Source organism: Propithecus coquereli, unplaced genomic scaffold, assembly GCF_000956105.1.
Source record: "Propithecus coquereli isolate 6110/MARCELLA unplaced genomic scaffold, Pcoq_1.0 Scaffold27, whole genome shotgun sequence".
Classification (NCBI taxonomy): Eukaryota; Metazoa; Chordata; class Mammalia; order Primates; family Indriidae; genus Propithecus; species Propithecus coquereli.
In genome coordinates, this window is record NW_012148285.1 from 9,155,325 (window position 1) to 9,166,615 (window position 11,291).

The 11,291-nt window shown below is 46.5% G+C and overlaps 1 protein-coding gene across 1 annotated transcript in view; it reads left to right on the forward strand.

Moving 5' to 3' along the window:
• SNX29 (sorting nexin 29) overlaps positions 1-11,291 on the forward strand; it is a 496,896-nt gene that overhangs the window by 60,378 nt on the left and 425,227 nt on the right. Inside the window, exon 4 of the mRNA XM_012647575.1 lies at positions 2,056-2,180. Within this exon, the coding sequence (XP_012503029.1) occupies positions 2,056-2,180 (125 nt within the window). The remainder of the gene's footprint in view (positions 1-2,055; positions 2,181-11,291) is intronic.

Below are 11,291 nucleotides of genomic sequence, written 5' to 3' on the forward strand. Positions count from 1 at the left end.
CTCCCACCTTTGTATCCTCAGAGCTTAGAACAGTGCCTGGCACGTGGGAGATGTTCAGGATTTCTTAACATTTGTTGCATGAATGAATGGAAAGAACTCTGAAGTCCACAGACCCAATTGGGCAGGGGCCCAGGAGTCCTGGTTTGCTAAGTATTGGGCAGAGTTGCTGTGACCTCATCTCTTTGTAGACATGTTCCTGAAACTCCCATTTCTTTGGTTATTGAGAAACATTTCAATTAAATGCACAGTAATTGTGACTTAATTGAAAATTCCATCAACTCTGGATCTGAGTTCACAATGTAATCTCTTATAACAAAATAAAGAACAAGAATCAGAATTCATATAATTTTTTGACTGTGTGTGACAGGCCATGAAATTTTCCAATGTTTCCAATTTAGCAGGCTGGTGAATTCAGTCTCTGAAAATATAATGTTGTTCCTTAAACTCTATGTAATATGAATTAGAGTTAAAATTTGTGAATTGGAGGCCAGGCATGGTGGCTCACACTTGTTATCCTAGCAACTCTAGGAGGCTGAGGTGGGAGAATTGCTTGAGCTTGGGAGTTCAAGACCAACCTGAGCAAGAGTGAGACCTCATCTCTGCTAAAGATGTTACTGAAAGTTTGGTACTTATCCCCGAGACGAGGCCAAATCAGTGAGAATGAAGAACAAGGACACGTGGTTGGAGGAAGAGGAAAGAGAAGTTTATTAATTTGCTCGCAAATGAGGAGGGTGGCAGACTAGCATCTGAAAAAAACTACCTTTCTGCCTTTAAGCCAAAATACAGGGCTTTATAAGGGGGGTTTTCAGAGGTTGGGAATGGGTTTTTGTGACTAGTGTCACATGTCATGGCTTTGGGCTATTGTTTAACTGTAGTTGGTGGTAGACTTTGTCTCCAGTGAAGATGATCTCCTGACCTCTGGACAATTCTTTTGAGCCATCTCCTGTGGTTTAAGATACTAGAAAACAGAGGGAGGGGAAGGGGGTGACAAAAAAAAAACAAGATACTCGAAAACACAGAACAAAACATCTTTCTGCCCTTTGATTAATGGCCTTCGGCAGGAATGCAGGTTCCCCCCGCCCCCCGCGCCCCCGCAGGCAGAGTCTCACTCTTTTGCCCAGGCTAGAGTGCAGTGGTGTCATCCTAGCTCACAGCAACCTCAAACTCCTGGGCTCAAGCGATCCTCCTGCCTCAGCCTCCCGAGTAGCTGGGACTACAGGCATGCGCCACCATGCCCGGCTAATCTCTCTATATATTTTTAGTTGTCCAATTAATTTATTTCTATTTTTAGTAGAGATGGGGTCTCGCTCTTGATCAGGCTGGTCTCAAACTCCTGAGCTCAAACAATCCGCCCGCCTCGGCCTCCCAGAGAGCTAGGATTATAGGCGTGAGCCACCCCGCCCTGCCAGGAATGCAGGTTTTAATTCCCAAAAAGGATGAGGGGTTTTAAAGAGACATTATACATTTTACCCTTTTTCAGACCTTTATCTCTGTTAAAAAATAGAAAAAATTAACTGAGGGTGTGGTGGCACAGCCTGTAATCCCAGCTACTCGGGAGGCTGAGGCAGAAGGATTGCTTGAGCCCAGGAGTTTGAGGTTGCTGTGAGCTAGGCTGACGCCACTGCACTCTAGCCAGGGCGACAGAGTGAGACTCTGTCTCAAAAAAAAAAGAAAAACTTGTGAGTTGAATATAATCAACACCCAACCGTTCCCCACACCGAACTGATTGGTTTTTAAATTGTCACCCCTGCTCCTCTGGCTGGCACCAGTTCCCTTTCCTCTTGTTCCTTGTGAATTGTTACCATGCCTTCACCGGCTGGATGAATAGGACGAGACTGTGCGGGGCATCCCTGATTATGTGAAATGAACAGAAATGCAGCGAGGCCTGTGGAGCGTCGCAGGTCAGGTACCAAGTCCGTAAATCCAGATGTCTCGCGTCCACCTTCACGCTGTGGTTTACCTCTGACGGCTCGCTCACTCCCTGGAGATGCTAGAGCTGCCCTGGTTGCTACTCCCTTCCCCAGGTGGATTGACGAGTCATTGTTTCTCTTGCAGGGTAACCTGTCTGTGTGCCCAGTTCGAAGCTGTCCTGCAGCATGGCTTGAAGAGGAGTCGAGGGTTAGCGCTCACCGCGGCAGCGATCAAACAGGCGGCAGGCTTCCCCAGCAAAACTGAAACAGGTACTGCGCTGCCTGGCTGTGGTTGGAGGAGCTTGTCTTCTCTTTTGCCCTCTCTTTTTACTTCTATTTATTTTTAAATAGTGGGCAAGGCAGTCATTCTGTGGGACTAGGGTGGGTGTGCAGAAACCCATGTCTTATTTGTAGCCAAAAAAATAAGGGTGTTGGCCAGGTGCAGTGGCTCACACCTGTAATCCTAGCACTCTGGGAGGCCAAGGCGGGAGGATCGCTTGAGCCCAGGAGTTTGAGGTTGCTGTGAGCTACGCTGACACCACGGCACTCTAGCCCAGGCAAGAGAGTGAGGCTCTGTCTCAAAAAGAAAAAGTAAAAAAAAAAGGGGTGTTGTCTGGCATCTTAAGTTAAATGAAGTCATCTCTTGTGCAGAATTCTCAGAGCCACGTGGTACAGTCTCCTCTGGGTTCGGGGTCCTGCAGCCAAGTGCTTATTTCACCAATATGGTTTGGCAATTCCTGGGAAATTAGTTATCTGGTTTAATTTTGTGCAGAAGGATAACATGGCGTTTCGTAATTAAACGTCTTCAACAACAGCAACAGAAATCCCAGACGTCTCTGAGCTTAGAGTTCTGCTGTCATCCATTTAATGCTGTAAAAACAGTTCCTGAGTGAACGACAGGGATGATGCTAATTAGTAATAATAGCAGTTAACACTAAGTACTTAGTGCAAGCCTGGCACTTGGTTAGTCTTTGATGTAAGTTAACTCATTCAGTTCTCACGACGGCCCTGTGAGTAGCAGGGACGGTTGTTATCGCCACTGTACGGATGAGGAAACTAGTCAAAGTGATTTGCTTCGGATCTGAACCTTGAAGTGTATCATGTCGTGTGAAAAATGTCCTGTGGCCCCCTCCCTCCCCTCCCTTTCAAAGGGTGGTTCTTTCCAACCCTGCTTGTGGCTGCCACCCCACATCCCTGAATCTTTCTTGTCACTGTGATGATGTCAGTGTCATTGCTGAGTAAAATGTGCCACCTTTTGCTAGTTCTTCTTTCATAGCAAAAAGTCAGACCTGATTGTGTTTGGTGGAGGTGTCTGGAAATTCTCTGCTAACTGAATCCTTAGCGTTTCCCTCTTCCTCATGTTGCTGTACCTTCCTTCTGGACTGCAGTGACGTCATCATAGCTCACTACAACCTCAGGCTCCCGGGCTCAAGGGATCCTCTCACCTTGGCCTCTTGAGTAGCTAGGACTACAGGCACATGCCACCATGCCCAACTAATTTTATTTTTTGTAGAGATGGGGCCTTGCTATGTGGCCCAGGTTGGTGTGGAACTCCTGGCCTCAAGCAATCCTCCCTCGTTGGCTTCCCAAAGTGCTGGGATTATAGGCATGAGCCACTGTGCGTGGCCTTTTTTAAAAAATTAAATTTTTTTATTGATACATAATATTGGTGCAAATTTGTGGGGTGCTTGTGATATTTTGATACTTGTATAGAATATGTGATGACTTCAACAGATCTTTGACTCTTGTCGTTCATCTCGCCAATTACTCATTTTCAGTAACAAGTGTGGTTGCTGGTGGGGCCAAGGAACAGCTTCCAGAGGGATTCCTGTCACTGTTGAGTTTTCTTCCCAGTTCCCATGCTCCTTCCTCCTTTAAAAGCCCGGGAAAGAAGGAGCCAGTTAAGAGAAAAGCCAGCATCAAGGGCTTCAGTGGAAATCACTGTCTTGGTCTCCTCAGATGTCAGCCTCTACCGTCTCCGTGGCTTCCTGTCTCTGGGGTGCTGCCCTGAGCCCCTGATGGGGGTGGCTTAGTGAGTGTCGTGGGCTGGTTGATGGGCCTTTCAAGGGCATAGGTTTTCCCAGAGAGCCCCGAGGCTTCCTGGGTCCTCATATTTCTTCTCGTTTCCATCTTATCTGTCTCGGGGGAGTAACCTTAGACGGACTGGTGCAGACTCAGCCATGCGGCCTCGGTCTGCGTCCACTGGGCCGAGGGCAGCTGCTGGGCGAGGCAGAGGCAACCCTGGCTTTGAAGTCAGACTGCAAGACTAAGTCTCGTATGACCTTGGGAAAGTTCCCCCTGAGCCTGAGATTTTTTGCACTTGCAAAGGGGGAGAGTCTCGCCTGTCTTGGGGGGTTGTCAGGAGGATTCAGTGAGAACCTCATTTGAAGTGGCTGCTTTAGTTAGAACACCTAATAAATGTTTAACTCGTTACTGTCCTCTTCCCAACACCCTTTTAACTTTGAACCTCTTCTGCATCTCGTCCCTGCGAAACCCACTGACCCTTTGTCCATGAGGACTGGCTCTTTCTGTTCCCATCCAGACTAGAATTCGTGTCTTCTTGTTACTTGGTTGGCCTCCATAATCAGAGAAGCACCAACATGTTCGCGAGGCATCTCCAGCATTCTAGTTCTTGCCGCATCTCTGTGTCTTAGCATGACTTCTGTACCTGTTTTGTGAGGAGACGGATGAACGGGCACAGTCTCTGCTGTTTTCTGCTGACCAGCATGTGCTGGGCAGCCTCCTGCCCACGAGAAGCCGGGAAAAGACCAGACTAGCATAGCCCTGGAGTGGCCGCCCGGGGCTTCCTTGCTGTCGTGGTCGGCAGTGTTACTTAACCATCCCCTGGCTGCTGGGTCATGCTTGGCTGATTAAACCTCTTTCCTTCTACGGGATGTTTGATTAAATCCCTCATAAGGAAGGAGGGCAGGTGGCTTTTCGACTGCTACGAGTTGGGAAAGATCAAATCAGTGGCTGTTCTTACAGGCATTGGAATGATGCTTTCAGACAGAGTGGAGAAAATGAAATCCAAAGAGAAGGATTGGATGGAAGTGAGTATGACTTGCCCCCTCGGCCCTGCTGGCTGCGGAGCTGGGCACTTCATGTGGCACAGCGTTTAAGAACACTGGCCCCAGAGTCAGGCGACAGGGTTGAAATCTCCACTCCGTGACTTGTCACACACGAGCTCTCTGTGACATCCCCTCTCTGAGCTTCTGTTTCCTCACGTGTGAAATAAAGATAATAACAGAGCCTGCCTCTCATGTTGGTGGTGGTGGCTGCAGGAGAAAGTGCCTGCAAGACCCGGGCCCTCGTGCAGAGCTGCGGGGGGCTGGTGTTGGATGATAGCATGGCAACAACCTTCCACGTAAGCAATGGCGTGTTTACTTTTCAAATGATGAAACTGAGGCTCATATAAGTGAGTAAGTTGCCCAAGTTCCCACAGCTGGTAAAAGCAGAGCTGAGGATTCTAACCGGGGTCAGACTGACTTCCAGCTCCTGCCCGCCCTCCCCGACCTCTGGCAGCAGGCCGGTGCCTGTTAGTGCTCCTCTGTGGCCCACTCCACCTCAGTTAATGAAATTGAAAGTGAGGGGCGAGAATAAATAATGGTGAATTAATTCACAAGGCTGTTGCACTAGCTCTGTTTACATTTGAAGAGCACTGCCTTTTGAAGAGAGAAAAGCTGAACTTCACAGTAATGCCTGAACACAAAGCTGTGGTTGGAAATCACAATACAGCAGTACTGCTGCGTGTCCGCCAGTGGCATCCCTGCATTTGGTCCTCGGGGGTCAGGGTGCATGGAGGACTGAGTTTGGAAACTGGTGCCCTTCTGCAGTGTGCTTAAAATTTTTTACTTTTCTCACAACTTTTAAAAATTGTGAGATTTCCTGTTGAAATATGGATTGCTAGCTTAAACTGCGTAGTCTGTGACTCTGGGCCCACATTTGCACTGGTGACTGGCTGGGGGGGGCGGATACCACTGCCCTCTGTAGATGGGGCCACCGTGTTCCAATTCACCGCAGCCTCCACCTGTTGCTCTTGCCCTTCACACTTGTGATAGGTGTTGGTCGCCATTTGTTCTTGTGCTGTGCTGTTGTTTTTCTTGTTAGGATCAAGAGGAAAATGCTTCTCATTCCCACATCTTGATATTTTGCTTTGGCCCTTTTGGGATTATGGTCCAGGGTAAAGGAAATAATCTTTTGGACATGTTAAAGTCTGTGACAACTCACTTCATGGAGTGCCATTGTCACCTTTCCTGTAGTGCTGAATCAGGGCCATGATATATTTTTTTAACCTAAACTTTGATAAATGTGTAGAGACAAATAAATGCACACATCATAAGGTGCAGGTCAGTGTATGGTCACTACTTATCAGTCCACTCATGTTACACTAGGACGGGGGTCAAGGACGAGAACATTACCAGTGCCCCAGAAGCCACCCCCCACCGGTGTCCTCTTCCAGGTACTTTGCCCACCTCCTCCCCAGAGGTAACCCCTGCTCTGACTTCTCACACCATGGATCAGTTCTGCCTGATTCTGAATGTAATTTGACGTGTCCTCTTTTGTGTCTGGTTTCTTTCACGTGTCATTGCTTTGTGAGACTCTGCTGTGTTGTTGGCATACCAGGAGCTCATTCGCCTGCATCGATGTTTAGGTTTTACAGCTTACTTATCTGCTTTGCTACTGATAGCATTTGGGCCATTGCCACTTTGGGGCTGTTATAAGTCGTGCTGCTATGACTGTTCTCGTATGTGTGTTTCGGTGAATGTGCATGTATGTGTATTTCAGTTGGGTCTAGGAGTGGAATTAGTCAGAGGGTACATACACCCAGAGCTTGAGTGGAAACTGTGGTCGTACCAGTTCGCATTTCCGTCAGCAATTAGTTTTGTACAGAGTTGTGGTGGCTCCACATCCCTGCCAACCCTCACATTGTCCCCAAGAGTGTACAAGCATTTCTTTGTGGTTTCAGTTGTCATTTCCTGATGAGCAATGCTGTTGATCCCCTCCTTGTATGCTTATTGGCCGTTCAGATATCCTCTTTTGTAAAGTAGCTGTTCAAATCTTTTGCCTAATTGTTAATTGGGTTGCTATCTTTTTCTTACTGATTTGTTGGAGTTCTTTATATATTTCTACATACAAATCCTTCCTAGGATACATGCCATGCAAACATCTTTTCCCCCTCTGTAGTTTACCTTTCGCTCTCTTAATGATATCTTTAAACAGAAGTACTTTATTTTAATAGCCCAGTTTACCTATTATCTATCTTATTGATCCAACTTTCCTGCTTAAGAAATCTTTGCCTATTCCAAAGCCATGAAGATATTCTCTTGATTTTCTAGTTTTGTTTTACCTTTTATTTTGAGATTTGTAACTTACCTGGAATTTCTTTTTGTATATGGCACATGTGAGAAAGGTTGTTTTTTTTTTTTTTCCCCATACAGGTATCCAATTGACTGAGTACCATTTTTGTTTTTTTAATTTTTTTGAGACAGAGTCTTGCTTTGTTGCCCTAGATAGAGTGTAGTGGCACCATCATAGCTCACTGCAACCTCAAACTCCTGGGCTCAAGCGATCCTCCTGGCTTAGCCTCCTAAAGTGTTGGGATCACAGGCTTGCACCATGACACCCCACCCTGTTTTCTTGACTGTTTCTCTGTCTCTCGAAGGTCAGGGACTGGGTCCGTTCTCACTCATCCTTGTGGCTCCAGTGTATTGTAAGAAACCGAGCCACCTACATAGAGGAGGCCACCAGAGGACTGTGTTCAATATAATGACTTTGAATTCGGACATGCTGCTCATTTTCCCGGGAAGCTGGACCCCCATCCTCCACTCTCTGTACACAACTTCACAGTCAGCTGGAAGCAGGTGGTATTAATACACTCCCAACTATAAAATTAGAGGAACCAACTTCCTCCATCCTCAGTGGGGATTTTTGAAAGCGGTTGATTACATTTAACTCAAAGCAGTTTTGCTTCATTGGGTCACCTTGGGTAACAATTTCATTTCTGTAGAAGATTAATTCTGGAAGCAGCTGCATGTGCCAGGAGAACCCTAGGCCCATGCTTTTGATCGTGAGGGGAAGTCCACTCCCCCACCCTCCCATTGTCTAAACGCTTTCAGTTCCCTCTTGGTGTTTCTCTGTTGTATTCATGAACTTGCAAATCACCTGCTCCTGGTGAAAGAGACTTTGAAAGGATGTCTGGTAAATGTGCAGGGAGAATACTGAGCTCTGTCCAGGGTAATAGAAATGGTTAACAGCTGGTAGGAATTGGCTTGCATTAGGGAGGGAGCCAGAAGCCAGAGCACTGTCCTCTAGGGGCTGGGTGTTAACCCTTGGGTTGCTGGATTATGGGGATGCCCACAGGGTCCTGGGGAGGGTGCTTGACATCTGAGTTGGTAGAGGACTTGGGCCAGTGGCTGTTTCCTAAGTGGCCACGAAAGTGTCCCAGCATGTTAAGATCTGGTGCAGCTGGATTGATACTTCTGTTTCAAAGGTGTTTACTTCTGATGTCTCATAAATTAAGACTCAGTTTGCCCTCAGAGTTGTCAGTTTTTAGACCATAATTATCCAACCCGTAAGTTCCAACCCATAAGGTCCTTTGCTTTGCTCCTGTCAGAATGTAAGCGACTCTTTAGCACGTGGTGGGGTACGTGTCTAAAAGGACATGAGACACAACTTCCAAAAGGCCTTGTTTCTTTGGATCTCAGAGAAGTTTCCCACTTTTCGATAAAGGAGGTGCTGTGGACTATTGTGTAATGTGGGTGAATGCCGGCTGCGCTATGCCGAGCTGTTAGAGCTCAGGGACTCAAACTCGAGATGCCAACAGGGGACAGACATATGGCAGAAATGGGTGACTCAGGTGAGTGAATCGGTGAACACTGATTGGGTGCAGTGGAAACTGAGTCACTTACCCCTGCTTAGGGGGCCGGAGGTTCAGGAAGAAGAGAGGATAGATTTTGATGAGTAGCCAGCAGTCTGCCATGGGATGGAGTTTTACTGTTCTATGGGGAGTGGTCAGAGACAGCCTCTTGAGGGGGACATTTGAATAGAGACCTAAGAAGGTGAGGGAATTAGCCATAGTGTTACTGTGGGAGGGAATTCCAGGTTGTTCAACAGGTTCAAAGGCCTGTGCCAGTCAGCTGCCTGTTTGCTCTCAAATTTATTCTCTGTTCTTCCCCTGCAAACTCTCCCCTTGGCTTCCAGCATGGTTTGGCCAATGGGAGATGGTGAGGGTGAGGAGAGGCTAGAGGTGGGAGGAAGAGAGAAGCTGGAGTATTTCTTTCTCTCACTCCTGCTTCCTGTGGCTTCCCCAGCAGGGGCTGTGCTTCCTCCATGGTCCATGGACTCCCACGGGACTGCTGGTTAGGCCTGCGTCTTCTCATCCTGCTTTACTCCTACAGCCCGACAGCCCTGGTAATCCCACCTTCTTCTTTTGTTCCCCTGGCTTTCTGATACAGTAATCTCTAGGTAGCCTCATTAATTATCTCCTTATTGGCTTGATAGCTCTTCGGAAATCTTTGTATTGGATTCCTTCGGTTGGAGGACCTGGTGTGGGTTCTGTTTCTGTGGCTGGGCGGGCAGAGCAGGCTTGGTACGTTGCAGCAACGTTAAAGAGGTCCATGCGGCTGTAGCAGGAAGAGGGCACAGAGGTCGTGGAGGAGCTGGGTCACACATGGGCAGTAGGTGGCAATTCTTGCTCCTTTTCCCATTTTAGTTTTGTGATCTCCACCCTCCCTCACCAGGATAGTTGGCGTTTGTTCTGTGGAGTCAGTAGGGATGTTTTGTTTTGAATTTAATTCTAACTAAAGTCTTCACAAGTAATCTAGTATTTGAGATTATTATGCATTTATTCATTCATTAAACATGTTTCAAGTTCTGAATTATATACTTTGAAAAGGTTAAAACAATGAATTTTATCACAATAAAAAAAAAACCCTGAAGGGATTAAGTTACCTTTAACTGGGAAATTTGTTTTTTCCAACTCAAGGGGAGTTCAGAGCAGAGTTAATTTCAGTTGCAGAGAAATAAAAGCAATTACATCTCTACTTAAAAAAAAAAGGTATCAATGTAAAATGGTGCAGCCACAGTGGAAAATAGTTTGGTGGTTCCTCAAAAAGTTTAACATAGAGTCACCATATTAGCCAGCAATTGTACTCCTAGGTATATGTGTACCTAAAAGAATCGAAAGCAGGGACTCAAACAGATGCTTGCACATCCATCTTCATAGCAGCATTATTCGCAATAAGCAAAAAGGTGGAAATAACTCAAATGTCCATCAACAGATGAATGGAGAAACAAAACATGGTCTGTCCATACAGTGGAATATTATTCAGGTATAGGACAAAATAAAGTACTGACACATGCTGACAACACGGGTTGATCTTGAAAACATTATGCTAAGAAGCCAGGCACAGAAGTACAAATATTGTGTGATTCCACCTATATCAGGTACCTAGAATAGTCACATTTACAGAGACTGAAGTAGAATAGAAGTTAGAGGGGGAGGGGATGGCAAATGAGGGAGTTAGTGTTTAATGGGTGTGGAGTTTCTATTTGGGATGATGAGAAAGTTCTGGAAATGGATAGTGGTGATGGTTGCACAACATTGTACTTAATGCCACTGAATTGTACACTTAAAACTGGTTAATGTGGCAAATTTTATTACGTACATTTTACCACAGTTTTTAAAAAAGCAAAGAAAAAGTATCAGGTATACACACTTTACACAAGTTTTTATTATGTATGGTTCATGTTTAAACCGCAGTCCCTGTGTTCTAGTTCCGGGAGGCAGTCTTGTGGCCAGTAGGAAGGTGGCCAAGTGACAGAGCTATGGCTCTTTCTGGAAACCCGGCTTTGCCAACCCACCTGTGCCGTGCACTTGGGCTCATCCCGATTGGAATGTGGTGGGGAATTGCGAGCAGCTATATTCACCCAGTTCTCAGGCTAGAATATGAAGGAACTTGGTTGACCTTGGTCCTGGAATGGTTGATACCATGTTTGGCTGATTCTGTTAGTTTCTGACCTCAACTCCATCCTTCTGTCTTCTTTGGCTAGATAGAACCCTGATTTTGCTTGGGCCTGTGGTACGTCCTTCTCTAGGAAGGGATTGTGAGTGATGAAGCCAGTCTTGACTTCTGTTCTCCACTTTGTCTCTGCTCCCTTGTGGTTTTCTGGGATTCCTTATTCTTTCCTGATAAAGGGGGTGATAGAGCTGGCTTTATCCTGCCCCACTTCTTGCTCCAACTGTGAATGTGATGCCCAGAGTTGTGACAATCCTCTGTGACCCTGAGGTCCAGAGGTTGGAGATTCTGCCTGGTTACAGCCTTTGAACCCAACTGCCTATCCCCAGACTCATTATGTGGAAAAGGAAGTCCCTCTTTGTGT